Source organism: Urocampus carinirostris, chromosome 2 (genome assembly GCF_059441175.1).
Source record: "Urocampus carinirostris isolate Australia breed hairy pipefish chromosome 2, RoL_Ucar_1.0, whole genome shotgun sequence".
Classification (NCBI taxonomy): domain Eukaryota; kingdom Metazoa; phylum Chordata; class Actinopteri; order Syngnathiformes; family Syngnathidae; genus Urocampus; species Urocampus carinirostris.
In genome coordinates, this window is record NC_142350.1 from 9,540,459 (window position 1) to 9,558,382 (window position 17,924).

At 39.6% G+C, this 17,924-nt stretch overlaps 2 protein-coding genes across 3 annotated transcripts in view; both read right to left on the minus strand.

Moving 5' to 3' along the window:
• Window positions 1–387: 387 nt before the first annotated feature.
• prrt1 (proline-rich transmembrane protein 1) lies at window positions 388–11,841 on the minus strand. Its single transcript, XM_088328835.1, has 4 exons — window positions 11,267–11,841; window positions 7,961–8,286; window positions 7,703–7,894; window positions 388–4,893 (listed from the first exon to the last, which is right to left on the minus strand). The coding sequence occupies exons 1-4, from the start codon at window positions 11,280–11,282 to the stop codon at window positions 4,717–4,719; spliced, it is 711 nt and encodes a 236-aa protein (XP_088184961.1). The 5' UTR covers window positions 11,283–11,841; the 3' UTR covers window positions 388–4,716.
• Window positions 11,842–13,131: 1,290 nt separating this feature from the next.
• Window positions 13,132–17,924, minus strand: part of skic2 (SKI2 subunit of superkiller complex) — a 29,825-nt gene continuing 25,032 nt past the window's right edge. The window contains exons 28-30 of one of the 2 annotated variants that reach the window (XR_015849741.1): window positions 17,539–17,679; window positions 14,015–14,393; window positions 13,132–13,196 (exon numbers count right to left, since the gene is read on the minus strand). Coding sequence is in view for 1 of the 2 variants with exons in the window: in XM_088328824.1 (XP_088184950.1) it covers window positions 14,193–14,393; window positions 17,539–17,679 (342 nt within the window). In the remaining variant the exon portion in view is untranslated. Of the gene's footprint in view, window positions 14,394–17,538; window positions 17,680–17,924 lie in introns of both variants that reach the window. The other variant, XM_088328824.1, reaches the window with a different exon arrangement.

The following is a 17,924-nucleotide window of genomic DNA, read 5'->3' on the forward strand; positions in this document are numbered from 1 at the left end:
TAGATTTTTTTTAGCACGAGGGTTTCCATTTCGTACTATTCATTGAATTCATCAGTTGTAAAATGGAAACAATTCTTAGACATCTATCAATATTGCATTTTCCACTCTCTGCTTTCCCATGAGAGCGGTGACTCAGCGTGACCGCGTCTCTCATTGGTGCTGAATGACAAATTTACACGATCAAGGACAAAAGCCTAAGAATAACGAAAACATGGACAAGATAAGGGAGACACAGTTGTGATAGCGAATGAGAGTGGGAAAAAGATATGTGCATGAAAACAGGTCAGCTAAAAATAGCTTTTTAGCGCAAGGTTGGCGAGAAACACACACAAAGGTGCAAGAAAAAACACACACACACCCGAAGAAAAAGACACCGTCCCCTGTAAGTTGTCATTCTAGGACCGCAATTCGTTTATTTTATTCATGACTCAAAACAGCCCGACACTTGTGCAACACATATGTTAATAAATAATTACAATTTAACAAAACAAACCAGTAACCTTCCTCAGTTCCATGACAAGGTAGAAAGAATAAATCAAGCAAACAATAATCTGGAGGAGAGCCTTGCATCAAAAAGCGAGGTACTAAAGAACCTGCAGCTGAGAATGACTTTAAACTAGATACCGTCGCTATCATGGGAATAAAACGACTGTAATCCCTTGCTTACCTCGAGTTTTGGGGACCAAAACCCCCTGCAATACTCGCAAATCCGTGAAGAAGCCCATACTATATTTAACATAAGCTCTGCTCGCAGCAATAGTCATCCGAGGATAACGGATCGCGGATGCACGGGAACTGTTCATTTTAGGCAAAAAGAAGAGAAAAAAAGCTGCCACGCACGACACACATTTGCTCTTTCTGCCCCCACTCTCAGCAAAAGTAGACAGAGGATAATGGATTGCGGCCAAAACTGCATTTCATTTAAGGCAAGCCACAATGGCACACTTTAGCAACCCAAAACAGCAGCCTCTGCTCTCAACAATAATTGACTGAGTATAAGAGATTGCTACCAAAATAGTGCAGTTCATTCGAGGCGGGCCACCATGGCACGCTCCCCACCAAAAAAGGGTGTCTGCACAAGTGCAGTTCATTTATGCGTAAATACAAGAACAGCAAAAAAACAAAACAAAGAAAAAACAGCCGGCAGGCCTGACAAGAGTGAGCTATGCTGGGTCCTGCTCGCAGCAATATGGAATTTGGGATCAAGGCTCGGGGCCCCACGAGTGGAGTTCACTTATTGGTGGACCGAATGGCAAAAAACAGACGCATGGTCTGAAAAAAATGTGTTCTGCTGCCCCTCTGCTCGCAGGCATATGCGATTGGAGATAATGATTTGACTAATATGCACAGAGGCCGTAAAGTATGAAGCGTGAGGTAGCGAGGGATTGCAGTACTTCTAACATTTTTTAAAACCTTTTTAAAGTCACATGACAGCGATGCTATGATAGTTATGAACCACTTTGTACGAGCACGCTTATATCTTCGCAACGTGGAGGCGCATTTCATGCTTCATACTGCCTGTTGACTTGATCATGGATTTAAATAAGTCCTTATCATGAAAAATACTTCCTGAAAGTACGTTTTCAACATACGTTCATATCATTTTTTACTTCAATACTATATGACACTAATTAGTGAAACCTCTAACAAATCTTGTCATATATTGCAGTCTTTCAATAATAATTTAACCGTTACATAATAACAACATTCCAACTCACATTCATACCTATGGATAATTAGCGTCTTTAACTAATTATCTATAGGCGCCCAATAATCCTAATAAGTAGCAAAAGATAGCCATATTGAAATTATTTCTCAATGTTTTCCCTGCAAGCAAAATTTATCATTAATCAATAATTTTTTGGGGGGAGATACCGTAAGCTTATAAATCCCAGCGATTCTTAATCATTGAACATTGCAGGCAAGATAATCATTATTTGTGTACAATGGTGCCCTGAAATACACCTTCCTGTAACTTAAACTTTTTTTAATTTACAAAAATCAAGGGAATCCATATTAATATGTTCCTGACTGCGATATCTATTTGGAAAAAAAATCAGTCTATAAAGTTGCATTCAATATAATAAAGACATTTGATTTAATGTAGTGGGCAGCACGGCGGCGCAGTGGTTAGCGCTTGTGCGGCACAGTTCATGTCATGGGAACCTGTCGTGGGTTCAAATCCAGCTCCAGACTTCCTGTGCGGAGTTTGTATGTTCTCCCCGTGCTTGCGTGGGTTTCCTCCGGGCACTCTGGTTTCCTCCCACATTCCAAAAACATGCATTTCAGGTAAATTGGCCGGTCCAAATTGTCCCTAGGTGTGAATGAGCGAATGAGTTGTCTGTCCCTGTGTGCCCTGCAATTGGCTGGCAACCAGTTCAGGGTGTCCCCTGCCCATTGCCCGGAGATGGCTGGGATGGGCTCCAGCCCCCCCGCGACCCTAATGAGGATAAGCGGTACGGATGATGAGATGAGATTTAATGTAGTCATTTTTTTCTCTATTTCATATAAGACAGATCAAATAGAAATATATTGAAACAGTAATGCATTGTTATTTGCAAACAATACAGAAGAAATTGTTATGTAATAACTTGTGAAGCCCTTAGAGACTAATTGTGATTAAGGGCTATACAAATAAAAATGACTTGACTTGACTTGACTTGCTGAATGTATTTTTCTTTAATAATCATCTTTCAACTTGTGTTGCCTGACTTTTTTTCTGTATTTACTTTTAAAATCGTCGATAAGATTTTGCCAAAATATGAACCAGTAACTAGCATCATGCTAACAGGACCAAAGGCTACGCTTCATCAATCCTTATCATCAGAAGGACGGTATATCAAAAAAAGAAATTATGTAATTTCATTTGTTTCTTGTCTTGTAACAAGTTCAATCCTCTTAAAGTAAATTCATTGTAAACTTTGAAAAGAATCAACCTAGCTTGTATCAAAAATCCAGCTCACTTGTATCTCAAGGCACCACAATACAGTTTTTAAATAGTAATGACTGTCTATTTTTACCTAAATTACTATAATATATCATACAGGGAATGTAGGATATGTGAAAGTTTAGAAAAAAATCTTTAGGTCGAAGGTGAGTGAACAAAATTTCAACAAAGTGCTCCAAAGCAGTATAGGCAACATGAGTATTATTGTTATGTTCGTCTCTCATATCATAAACATTCATTTCTATTTTTTCCTGGTCCGGCAATGGTGATCAAACAATTGCTACAGCTCACACGTGCACACCAAGGCTCCATATTTAAGTAACAAAACTGAGATCGGCATGCAAGTTTATGTTGTCCCAAATTGCTACCGATTTGCATGTGGTGGCGAGGCGCAACACATTTGAAAACAGATATATCGATATCTACTACATTGAAACATTCGTTTGATATGTTGTATGGGCCTCCACTAATCTAAATAAATATTGTGTTTGTATGATATTAGTGTAGAAGCAATATTTTTCTGTTTTTATCCAACTCTGGAGCTGTCTTTTTGAAAGAAAGTTGCCCGGGACTAACAGTTTACCTGCTTCCCTGAAGCCTGATTGGGCATTCACTGAAATCCTAATGGCTGTGATCTCATGATATTTTCAGAGAAATGTTCATGGGGCTGGATTAAAAACTTACACGAACACAGAATGCCAGGTTTTGACTGGTAGGAAAAAAAGAAATTAATAAATAAAAGAACTAAAAACAAAAGGGGGGCAATAATGCTATGAAAAATGAGCAACAATTGGACACACTGACTTTGAGGAAAAAAAAAAGATGACTAATAGGGGCCCATTCAACATAAATATGTCAATTCCAACCTTTAAAGGGACAAACTGTATTATTCGACCACTAAATGTCGTTGTATTGTGTAATGCAACTGAAAATGATTGCTAATTAGGAAAAGGAAAACTACAAACTCCAGAGACTAAGTGACCGAAACGCACCATTTCACCTCTGACCTTTTTGTCTCATCTAAATGACGATTTTGGCTACCCGTAGCAGCAAGATGGCAGTTAATTTTTTCTGCTCCCATTTGGTGAGGCTTTGAGTATTAAAAGTAAGCATGTTTATATGATAGATCATGTATTTTTTGCTTATTAATTCAATTCATATTTTTTTTAAATATAGGAATTTTTTTTAACACCTGGAGGTGCTAAATTCAACACTGTCCCTTTAAGTTCTTGTTTTAGTCAGCTCAAACCTATAAAAAGATGCATTTATTGTCATGAACAGATGAAAAAAGCAGCATAATAGCTTATTTAAATTTAAGCCGATTTCAACACAAAGTAAATACATGTTCAATAAATATTTGCAAAAAAGTCCCAAAAATGTTGCATTTTATATATATTTATATATTATAGACAAATATTTATTTTGGGCCCCTAGCCTCTGTTTGGTGTGTTCAATGCGTATAGCCTTCACACTTGAATGTTTACTCTTGTACAAGCGATCAACAATGCAATAGCAGCACAATTTGGCACGATTATCCAACTTCCCAAATACACACTGGAAATAGATACTGGGTTAAATATGCGACATTTTGTGTCACCTGCAGCTGAGCGCAAATAAATATTATCTGAGTTTGTATTTGACGATTGGAATCCAACATTTTTATTTGTTTTGGGTCTGAACTCGGTTGTGTGTGCGTGTGTCGCACTTGTGTTTCCATGTAATTATCGAAGCCGGTGTTGACTTCCCTCTGTTTTTCCCCCCTCTCCTCATTACGGCTCCCAGTCGTCGTCGTGATGCTGTGAGGCGATGATGACCACCACGGTGAGGATGGTGCAGAGCACGATGGAGGCGATGCCCACAGCCAGGCTGATGAAGGAGAAGTTGCGGGCCTCGCGGGAGGCGATTTCCGCCGTCACCATGTCCCCTCGGGCGATGGCCGTGCGGACCTAAGTGATAAAGGAAAGTCATTAGAGAGAAGTGTGATATCCTCAACAACTTAGCTAGCCTTAACAGCCAGCCTCACAATCAACTGGCAGGAGAGTAGACCCTAGGTATATGGCGACCCCGCCTTAAGACGTTTTCACTTCATTGTGTTAAGTAAGATGTTTTTCTGACCCTCTTTAAGGCAATTTCGTCAACAACAGGTTATTGTTTGTGCACAAAAAGGGATCCAATTTAAACTTTGTGGTTTGTGCACATGCCTGCCTGCTATCGGTGGATGTCATATATAGTACAGGACTGCCATTGGTTGGCGTCCTCACCGCATGAAAATTCATATACCGACTTACACTTGGGCCCTCGTAACTCACTCGTTGGTTCAGGTCCAATCCCATTTCAAAATTTTCACGAGAGAACGACTATTTTTTACGCATTATATTTTGGTCAGAGAGTATGGAGGCAAAAGATTGGTAAAAAAAACTCAGGAACTTTAAAATATATGCGATTCAAACAGTGTAATCGTTGCTAAATTGACGCACAAATTATTGTTATAATGATATCATAATTTGTTAAAATGATTTACAGGAGAAAGTTTCAAAGTTTTTTGGTGGACGGGTCTCTTATGAGCCTTTGACTTCAGTCTGTCATGCATTTGTGCTTTTCGGGTGATTTGTTCATTTTTCGATGTAATGTTTGTTGCAACATGACTGAAAAGGAAAAATAAACGATAAATACTAGATTTATTTGCTAATGGGTCCCAAAGCTTGCAGTGATGCTAAAGAAAAAAGCAAAATAAAAAATGATTGCCATGGAAACAAAGCTTGCGATTATCAAGAAATACAAAGGCATACGAATCACTACCCTTGCCAAGTGGTATGGCTGCAGCCAATCGACTATCAGGACTTTTAATAAAAATAAGGAGACAAATAAGCAAGAAAATCCAAGCAGAAATATAATTACGGAAACAAAGCGTACAATGATCAAGAAATAATTAATCAAACATTAATGGTGTACTTTTGTTATTTTCAGGCCCCAAAAATCTAGTCATTTTTATAATTGTCAGAGGGGCCGCTTGGTGGCTGACTTGTTAGCACGTCCGCCTCACAGTTTTGAGGTCCCTAGTTCAAGCTACTGGTCTCCCTGTGTGGAGTTTGGATAATCTCCCTGCACTCCTCCCACATCCCCCCTAAAATTCATGGCAGGTTAATTGGTGGCTCCAAATTATCTGTAAGAATGAATATGTAAGTATTTTGTTGTCTGTCTCCCCTGTGATTGGCTGGCAATCAGTCCAGGGTGTCCCCACCCCACTGCCCGGCTGGGATGGGCACCAGCACCCTTGTAACCCTCGTGAGAATGAAGGGTTTTAAAGATGTCTGGATGATTGTTTCATTATGATACCTAACCAACGACTTGCCTTTCAGTTTCCACTTTAGAATTAAGTATGGTAATCAATTAAAAAAAAACCTTCTTTGTTATACACCCTGAGATTAAACTTATACAATTTCCCAGATAAAAATACATTAGAATATTATGTAATGAGTGGGCTCAGGGTAAACACAAACGGATCGATGTCAACAAGCATGCAGAAGGGAAAATGAACGGGCGGCACTGCATCTACGCAGCAATGTCAAGCCAGACGCAGACCTTGTCAGCTTCACTCAACTCAGAGCCAACTGAGCCGAGTGAGCAGGGTCACTAGAGAGATAGAAAAAAAGGAACATATCCCCTCCAGTTGCTCCCTAAATGGTAATGTTATGTAATGGAACTGTTGGCTGCATGTGCAACTGCACAGTCAAATGATCTATTTATAGCTAGCTTTACGGGTGAACATGAAATAATTTGTCGAGCTACAAATTTTGAATGAAATGCCATTCAGCTATTTGGAGGTCATGATGAATTTTGTACGTCTAATGCTGTCAATGGCAATGACAATGGGTTATATACAAAAAAGGCATTTAAAATAAATAGTTTTACATTTTAAAAGTGGATTGTCTTATATGTGCATTCCTAACATGCCACTCTGAGTAAAACTCACCTCAATTAATACAAATAAATACATGCATTTGGATTTTTTTTGTGGTTAAAATCTTAAAGGAGCTGGACTGAGTTTGGAACTTTTTTTACTCTCTAACACTATCTCCTGATTTGTGTCATCATTGCAGCCTTTGTCAGATTGTTCATGATGGCATGTACGTGCATTTTTTTTTAGACGCACTTGAGGTTGGGGTTCTGGTTGGCATTTGGACAGTATTTGAAGCACGCCTCGTCTTACTTTCAGCATTTTCATGCTACATTAATAAATAGAAAGAAAAAAAACGAGCATGAAGTCACTCTCAAACACTGTCCCCGATCCTCCTACCAAACGTGTTCAGCCCTGAACAGTTTTGCTGAAAGTAAGATGAAAGCAATAGGGCGCTTTGGACTAAGTTGGACATTGTAAACATATACTCAAAAGAGAAAATGTTAAACTTTTCAACCTTTTTAAAAAAACGATTCACAACCGTGTCAAATCTGTAAAATATCTTGGTGTATTGATAGATAATTCTAAAGATTTTGTATTTATTTATTTATTTATTTATTCAGCCAGTATAAACCACAAATATGATATATACAAGAAATCATTTAAAGGTACAGTGTGTTTAATTGGCTACCAGACGTCGCTGGTAGCCAAACGAGTGCTAAAAAAAAGCACAAGGAAGAGTACAAACTAACAATTTTAAAGTAACAAAACAGCTGCATTTTTCTTCTCAGTTTTTGCCTAAAATAATATACATTGTTCCTTAAGGTATTAATACTAGCTAGGCTAACTTAACTGACCTGTACCGCCTTAATGATGGCGATGATGCCAGTGGGCCAAAAGCAGCATACTGTAGTGAGCACAGCGATGGGCAGATAGTCGTGGGGCGGCCTTCGGTCCATTAGTGTGATGTTGGGGGGCATTTGCATTGGGTGAATCTGACCCGGTGGCATGGCGGGTTGGCCTCCTGCTGCAGGTATGAAGGGATGCGCCTACAACAGAAATTGGAAAGTTGGCAGTGTTTTGATGATGTTTCGAAATCCAGTTACATGACTCACCGAAGCCATGGGGTACACAGGAACATAAGCGGTGCAGGGCTGCAGCTGCAGAGGATACCCAGGGTGGATGTACCCCACAGGAGGATGAGGCAAGGTTCCTCCGGGGCCCTGAGTCTGGACTGTGTAGCCTTGTGGGGGCCCCGGGGCACCCATTGTGTTGCAAGGGAAAGGAGTTTCTTGGAGGTATCCCTCTGAGCCGGGGGGTGGCGCGGGATAGCAGGGTTGGGTGCCGAGTGGCATGTTGGGGTGCTGCGGGACGTTCGGGTCCTGAGGGCCCGGGATGTACGGAGGGGGCTGCATTGTCTGACGGCTGGAGTCGTCCAGGCCTTGGAGAAGAGGGAAAAAAGAAAGAGGACGAGTACCTCCAGTGATTACTTTGAGCCTAAATTGGCTTTTCACGGGGGATAAAGAATATGTGCATGTAACTACATTAGAACCCCAGGATATGGCAACCCCGCCCTACGATGTTTTCACTTAACAGTGTGGAATAAGATGTACTTGGCCTCTTTTTACGTCATTTTCCCGGCTATACGACCAAAACAACAAATTTGTTGCTTGCCTAAAAACTGTGTATATAGTTACATTTCTAAGATGTCTGTCTGTTATTGGTCAACTTCATATAAAATGCTGGTGCTGGTTTGCATCATGATCTCACGAAAATGCTGATATGCTATTGGCTGAATTACCTCCTGCAATGACTTTCTCTTTATTCTGTTTAGAATCTCATGTGCTTTATTTGTATAGACTTTGCAGCTCGGCCATATACAGTGGGACCTCGCTACTTCGCGCTTCGACGTTCGCGGGTCCAGAGCTTTGCGGGCCTGAAAAATGATAAAATAATATTTTTTAAAAAAAATTTTCAAGCACTTTTGAAGGGGCGTCACTACTTTGCGGATTTTCACTTTTCGCAGGTGGTTTGTGTCCCCATTAACCGGGTCTAAAAAGTAATGATATTAAAATAAAATAATTAAGAATTATTTATTTTTTTAAAGCATTTTTGAAGGGGCGTCGCTACTTCGTGGTTCCACGTTCGCGGGTTCAGAGCTTCGCAGGTCTAAAAAAATGTTAATAATAGAATAAAATAATCAAAGAAAAACAAAACAAAATTTTTTAAGCAGTTTTTAAGGCGCGCCGCTACTTCGCGGATTTTCACTTATCGCAGGTAGTTTTGGTCCCCATTAACCGCGATAACCGAGGTCACACTGTAGTTCTGTAGTTTTTGTACTGTATTTATTTGATTTGGGTCCCGAGGCTTGCCGTCATTGATGCTTAAGGGAGAGGCAAAAACATGATAACCATGGGTACAAACCTTGTGATTATAAAGAAGTATGAAAAAGGCACACAAATTTCTACACTTGCGAATCGAAGAACGGGACTAATATAAGAATATAAAGAGGCAGTTAAGGCGAATTAATCTTGTAAGGGCATTACAATCCTAGCAAGTGGAAATATAAAAATCAGTTTCATTTTTGATTGCCCGTTACCATCTACTTTCCACCTCTGCATCCACCTGCTACTCCTTTCGACCATCTCAAGTCATGACACATCAAAAGAAATTACATTTTATTTATTATTGAGTATTTGTTTATGGTGTTATTTAATTAAAGACAGTACTCATGCAGTAAGTAGTACTTAATGTTTACGATTTTGTTATTTTATTTTTCAGAAGGCATTGGCTGATTACCGTAGGATTGGCTATATGTCAATTTCACTTCACGATCCCCATCTCAAAACAGAATAATGTTGTATCCGGTGGATCTACTGTATATGCTTGTCGTATTGTCATATCCGTGTCTACAAATAAAACGATTGTTGCGACAAAGACATTTTGGTATGCTTGGTTCCTTCACTCTACCTCCAAAAGAAAGCCATCAAATGAGAGCTATAAAGGGCACGCAGCGCTGTTATTTCCCTGCTGGAAAATGACACCATTGATTGACATTTCATTAAATTAGCCCCATCCCCACCCCACCCCCCATCAAACTTTATAAAACGACCTCCATTCGCATTTAGGCAGAATATTCTATCAAAACACACCAACATGTGACTTGTGTTTCCAAAGAGGCGATGGGATGCGATCAACGTGAAGAACAGAGGACATGAGAGACAGAATGGGGAAGACTTTAAGGGACAAAGGGCAGAACAGCTGAGAGATTGAGGATGACGAATCCTGTTCATAATAGAGCGCCGATGTCCCTCATGCACAGATGGAGGTTGGACTAGAACAAGAGATTGGGAACATGGGCAAGGTCTAAAACAAGGACTCTAATGATCGAGGAATGACTTTCAATTAAAAAAAAAAACGTGAGAAATTGTAGCTTTGAGTAATAGAAAATAAATGTGTCCTCTGATAATACTTTTAAACGTTACACGTCCACATTACATTGATGTTCTATAATATAAACGATTTCATTTTTGAAAGATAACAATTATTATTTTCGGTAAACTGGTGAGAGAGACAATATTTTAGCTAATTAAATTAGCTAACATCGGTTAGGCAAACGTCAAAAGCTAAAATTGATATACTGTTTCATCCAAAATTTATTAACATACTTACAGAAACCCACAATCTCCCAAAATAAGTCACTGAATTTTAACAAAAAATTAAAAGGAGGTGTACTAGTTGCTTTAAAGGAAAGTGCGCCTCTGTACACGGTTCGATTTACGAAAAGCAATTCATCGTTATTCCACTTGATAATAACAGTCAAGCAGCTGTAACGCACTTTTGTGAGCCATGGTATTGTTTAGCATTTTTTTATTAATAATATTAATGGCAATCAATACCCCATTCCTAAAAATAACTAATTCCTAGTAAAAACAAAACAATAATTACAATTCATTAATTTCACCGAATAAGACACCAATGGCAACGCACGCCTTCAATGCATGGTTGGAATATAAATGAAAATTACAATACGGAAAGTAAAAAACGTACTTAATGTCGGTAAAGAAAAAATACACGATGTTGGCCTTGAGATTTTAAACCGTACATATGCGACCACGCAATTCATTGCCAGCCGTGATGACATTCTTAAATAATCAATTCTCACGATTATCACAGCATCATTATGCAAGCCTGACTGAAGGGGAATCGATTGCAGCAATTGTAAGTAAAATGAAACGAAAACTATTATCCATGTTCGCGTTTAATGTTTCTGTGCTGGTTGCACGCACCCACGCAACTGAGTGGGCTACAGATACGCACGTCGGATGAAGATAAAGGTTTCTAAAACAAAATAAATAAATAAACGGCACGTGCTTTTGCAAAAAAATAACGCGCAAAAATGGCTCCAAATATATATTTACCGTGTTTTTCCGACATGCCTAACAATCCTCCTTCCTTTTGAGTGGGGTTGTCACCACAAATATGAATAAAAATCTTTTCCGAAGATGTTCGATGGTGCAGAAATTCTATTCCGAAGGTTTGCAGGTCATCCTCAAGATGCTACCATCTTCAAGAGCGCAGATAACCTGAGCTCTGCCTCCCTGTGCGTGTATCTCTGCGCACAAGCATATAACGAGGTTTTTCTCCACTAACACGTCGGTGAATATGAAATCAATCAGCCAGCACGAGATGCTTGTCTTAAAGCGACAGCGTCTGCAAAAAAAGCAAACAAATAAAAAATACAAAACGCAGGAAACGAGCTGGAACGTCCAATTAGAACTCTATAAAAGGGCAGGATTAACCCCTATAAGGCATCCACCAGACCACCACCACCACAGAACAGACAAGTAGGAATACAGTACATTTACAATTGTAAAAAAAACGACAATTTTATATGTAGACAATCAATTTTCTGTCCACATAATTATTAACATATTTGTTGCAGTTTGGTGTGATGGAAATGGCCACTAAGGGCAGGAGAATGCATGCGTACACACACACACACACACACACACACACACACGCACACACGCACACACGCACACGCACACACTCTTAGAAAAGTTTCAAAGCGTTTGTGTTGAAGTCAAGCGTTTCTGTTGTCCAGTGGTTAGCACATTCGCACTAAACGTGAATGGTCCCTGGTGCAAGGTCGTGTGGACACATATGTTGTCCTGGAGAGGGTTGGTTGCCACCAGGCTGCACTTGCCCTAGACACACCACAGGAAATGGTGCCCCTACAACACCAGGGGTTAAGGGATCCAACCAACCAATGCTTGATGCATCCGATTTTTTTGTTGAATGTAGACTCTTTCCCTCATTTTCCAATACAGACGAAGCCAGTTGCTAAAGTTAGTGGTACTAGCTGTTAATGCTTATGATTTAGCTGGTGGCAAGACAACTGTAGGGGCTGCTATAATCAGCAGTTAGTTGTATTTGGATTACGTCCAATTTTAATCAATAACAAAGACAGCTATGCCTGCTAGTATTGGCATCTTATAAAGCTTGATGAGAAAAAGGACTGCTTTTTGAAGCTGAGAGAGAGCTTTTGTTACTGATTGGCGCAAAGGGCTACCAGTGTGGAATGAATTTCTAAACAAACATTTTATCATGTTATTACTGTTATTAGCAGGTTGTAACTATTAGAGGTAGAGTTAAAATAGGCTTGGTCAATCACAAAAATATACCAGATAGAAATCAAATTTCAAAGAAAATCGCAATGACCCCTCACTAGTGAGCTATTTTCAGGACCTTTCCGCGGGCTACTCTGGTGTTTTTGGGGGCAACCTTGTGCCCGCGGGCACCAAGTTGGAGACACCTGCTTAAGTACTTAGCTCTCTTTGTATTGTGCCCAATGTTTTCTGTAAAGTTAGCATTACCAGTTCTAACACTTTTCAATAAAAATAATTGTAGGGGCTGCTAGTGTTAGCTGTTATCTCCAATGGTTTTGAACAAAGAAGGCGCTAGGGCTACTAGCAATAGTGTCTAACTCCACTGCTTTTAGATAACTAAAAAAGAGCTAGGCCTGCAAGCATTAGCAGCGCCAACGTATATAAGTAGAAATAAATCTAGGGTTGCTAGAATAAGCGGCTAGCTCCAGTGGTTTCGAATGGAAAAAGAGCTCTGACTGCTAGCAATAGTAGCTGGATCCAATGCTTTTAGATAAAAACAGATCTTGGGCTGCTAGAATTTGCAGCTCTAAGATAGTGAAGTAGAAATAAAGCTAGGGCTGCTAGAATTAGCAGCTAGCGCCGATAATTTTTTAAGAGAAATAGAGTCATGTCTATTAGTATGAGCAGCTTTTACGTTTTTATTGGGAAAAAAAAAGCTCGGAATACTAGAATTAGTGGCCTGCTCCAATGCTTTAAAAAAATAAAAAAAAAATTAAAAAAAAGAACAGGCTGCTAGCTTTAGCAGAGACTTTCATAACCTATTGGCAGTCACACAGAATTCGTAACGAACTTATGGGAATTCCTGATGATCACGACCGGCTATTTGACACATTCCAACGTTCTAAAAAACAGAAACAGGCCTACCAGTGCATCAAGTGCAAGGTGCCCCTCTTCAGCAACTGCTCCATGGCTCATCAGATCCTCCAGGTAAGAATAATAATTTTTAGAACAAATCATGATTTTTCTTTCACTAGAGCATCTCTGGAGTAATGGTCAGTACTAGGGGTGGAAGATATGACAAAACAACAGAGGTGGGCAAACTACGGCCCGAGGGCCACATGCACGGCCCCCCGAATATGTTAGGTCCCCAAACAGGGACCTAATATATTATTTTGCTTTCATCCTGAAATAACAACATAGAAATTCTACAACTACTACGATAATAATACTATGATGCAAAAATACAACTAAAGAAATAATACAAAATTAGGGAAATACTACAAAAATACTACTTTAAAGATAATACGAAAATATTAAATACTGGGCAGCTCAGGAGGTAGAGTGCTCCTCTTGGTCGCAGGTTCAATTCCCGGCTCCTCTGAGTTAAATGTCGAAATGTCATTGGGCTAGACACTGAACCCTTAATGCCCCCGATAAGCTTTTCATGGTCTTTACCGCTATGGCTGTGTGAGTGTGTGTGTCTGAATGGGTAGGTGAAATGTGCTTTGGGAGATCTTCAATGACTTGAAAAGCAATTTATAGATGCAAACCATTAGCCCTTTTAAAACAGTTATCTGTCGTTATTGACCATCATAATGTTTAATAATCAATATATTTAAATAAAACAAAAACCTAAAGACCATTTTTTTCGGGCAAGACCTTCAGCACCACCGAGTGTCTATCCGTGCACACTTGTATGCATGAAATGATCCGTGCGGCTAGCAGGAGCTATCCTTCAGTGGGTGTAGAGAGAGGCGGTGAAGACAATGTCTCTGCGGATGGCGAGGGAAGCTTTCTCCATCTTGCTCCCCAGCACCGAGTCCCCCACAATGCGAGCGGCTTGGCGCACCTCCTTTAGCACCTCGTCCAGTCGCTGGATGCAGCGCACAACAGTGCCTTCCTGGACGTCCGTCAGCTGGGCAATCTCGGCAAACGGCTGCAGTCAACAAAAGATGATAAAGTTTGAATCATGTTTCCAATAACAATAGAAAAAGGTGATTTTATGAGGTAAGGTGGGAAATGCGGCTAAATATAGTTGGCTACTGTCGTCATGGCAACGAGTCTGCATTTGCATGAACGAGCATCGGACTCTTGTAATGGAGCACACGCCATAATGAATTTCTATTTGATTGTCCTCGAATGATTCATTTTGGTCGTAGCTAGGCAACAGCGTCGCTTACCATTCACACAGTTTTGAAAGGAAATTCCGACAGCAACTTTTTACTGCTACAAAAAATGTACCGTATTTTCCGCACTATAAGGCGCACCTAAAAGCCTTTATTTTTTTCAAAAGCTGACCATGCGCCTTATAATACAGTGCGCCTTATTTATGGATCAATATTAATCCGCAAAGTCTTGCAACTAACTTACTGCCGCCAACTAGATTTTCCCGCCAAGTAGTCCGCGGTGTATGCTGGGATTTATTTACCGGCGTTTCATTGTCTAACCAATGTGTCAATCATCATTTGAATCGATCACTATTGGCTAAAGTTATTCGGAGGTCAAGGGGCAGGACCTTTTTATCATTTACAGGCTGGCATTGGCTTAAACGGCAAAACAAAGCCTGCAATTGGCCAAAAAAGATGTGTCAATCATCAGTTGAATCGATCACTATTGGCTAAAGTTATTCGGAGGTCAAGAGGCGGATCCTTTTTATCATTTACAGGCTGGCATTGGTTTAAACGGCAAAACAAAGCCTGCAATTGGCCGAAAAAGATGAATGTGTATAGCACGTGGCTGACGGCATACAGAAAGCATTTTTTACTATACTGTATTTGTAAATATTTTATTCTCCTGGATTTACTACACTCACGGATATAAGAGGACCACGGCTGCACATTATTATGAACACAACGACTTCGGTGAGCTACTCCGGCTATATATCTTGTTTTAGACTGAACTCGATGTTTCTGTGATAAGCGGTGCAGATAATGGATGGAACGGAGTGTCTATTTTTAAATTAAACTCAATTCCAAGTGTTTATTGTCATATGCACAGTAAAGTTGCGAGCGAAAAAGAAAATAGAAACTAAAGAATGGTTGGCATTTCTTGAATCCCAAGACTTTAACCTTCCGATTGATGGAACGATGCATTTGAGTGACATCGTACGGACACCGCATCCGCACGTGTTCTCGACACATATTTGCGTCTTTGCAAGCTTTGGGAATATTAAGGGGGTAATAAGTTGGACTGAACTATCTGACTGTTTTGTCCACGTTCCCATTGTAGCGCCTTATAATCCGGTGCGTCTTATGTATGTCAAAAATAGGACCAAAAACTATTTTTTCGGGGTGCGCCCTATAACCCGGTGCGCCTTATGGTGCGGAAAATACGGTAATTGCTAAAAAATTGCAAAAAAAAAACAATTTGCAAAAAAAGAGGACTTTTTGTAGCACAAACAATACCGAAACATAAATTCACATATTCATATATTTACTGTTAACATGAATTTGTTTTGTCCTTAAAGTGAAAGTGTATTATATTACTACAAGATGGCCACTAGAGAAAGCCCAAAGGATGCCACCTAGCTATTAAATGTAAAAAAAAAAATATATATATATATATATATATATATATATATATATATATATATATATATATAAAAAAGAGTGTTCATTTTACCTCTGAAAAGTGATGGGTCCCGAGGACTCGCATGCTCAAAAATCTATGGGCCTCAACAGAGATCTATGGGTCCCCAAAATTTAGTGTTATCGGGGTTGAAATTGTAAATCGGCGACAAATATATAATATAAATCCATATATTCATTCAGTTTTAATCAACACAGTTTATTGGTAATACAAATCAGTTATCACTTCAAAATTTTCCGTTCACAATATTGTACATTATACAAAATAATTTTGCTGAAATATGAATCTATATATTCATGCAGTTTTAATCATCACAGTTAATTGGTAATACAAAGCAAGTTATCACTTCTTATTTTGCAGTTCATATATTCTTCGTGGTTTGCTGTCCCGCCACAGTTGTAATGCCTTCTCATGGTCCAATCCATTATCATCCTCCTCATAGCGTAACCAGGAATATAATTTAGTCCATTTTGGCAGAAAAGTCCTTTTCTTGCTAGGAGTATTCTTTTGTTTATTTTCTTTCGTCGAATCGTTCACTTCAACACACGTGTTTTCCTGCCTCCGCGATCTTCCGAAGAATTTCTCCGCAGTTTTTTCAAGCCGGAATTATTACCGTTGTTATCACTTTCTGCATTATGTTTCGACTTATTACTAACACTGAAGAAATTACCAATTTTGTGTTGATTTTCACCTTCCCTCGACGACAAGCACAACAATGACGTCATCTCGAAGCAACGAGATCTTGTTTGCCAAGATCGGCGTGCAGACGAAAACTCAAACCGCGAGACCAAAACAATGATGGCGGATCTGCCTGACGAAAAGTTTGGAGTGCGGTAAATCTTTTAAAAAAAAGTAATTGGGTAATAATGAAAATTTGGTGTCAAAAAGGTTGCGTCCCGGGGACGCACGTTGATTTGAGACCATGCGTCCCCAGCAAAAATGATGCGTCTAGGACGCAGGGACGCGGGCAAACGAGAACACTGATTATATATATATATATATATATATATATGCCCTGCGATTGGCTGGCAACCAGTTGAGGGTGTCCCCTGCCCATTGCCCAGAGATGGCTGGGATGGGCTCCAGCCCCCCCGCGGCCCTAATGAGGATAAGCGGTACGGCTAATGAGATGAGATGTATATAAATATATATATATATATATATATATATATATATATATAGAAGGAAACAATTGAAAAAAGGGGGAAATGCCTGAATGTGGAGACCATCACGTGAAGGGCTCAGCTGTGTGTAGTAAGTGCCCATTAAGTGCTAAAAGCACCACCGGGACTTGCTGGCTTCGGAAAATGGCAGCCTCTTTAAGTTGTATTATATAATACCACATTTCAACAAGCCTTTAAAAAATACGGTTTCTATTATATATGCTTATTATTTGAGTTAATTGTGTTTTATATAAATTAATCAAGAATTTTTACACCACTAGGGTATCGCTATATAAAACACACTTTAATAAAATGGAATTCTAAACTCACCATGCCTCTTGCCCAGCAGTATACCACTTCCGTCAGGCCGAACTTGAACTGGTCCACAAACTCTTCTGCTGTTTGTGATAACCCACAATCCCTTTGTAACTCTCCAATACGCTGGGCCACGGACAAAACTCGATCGATACCCTGAATTAAACAAAAAAATAAGTCAAGGAAAGTGTACACCGTCACAACTGGGTATAAATTGCAGAAAAATGCATCATTTTGCTGCTTACCTGAGCGGGATAAAAAGACACAGATGGAGGTCATAATTAATTTAAGAGTCGGTAAAGCACTTTCATGTAGCAGGAAAGCAGCAAAAGATGTATTTTAAGAAAAACAGGAGTGAATAGCAAAAACACAAGTGAATCATGATGTCATGCACATGTCCA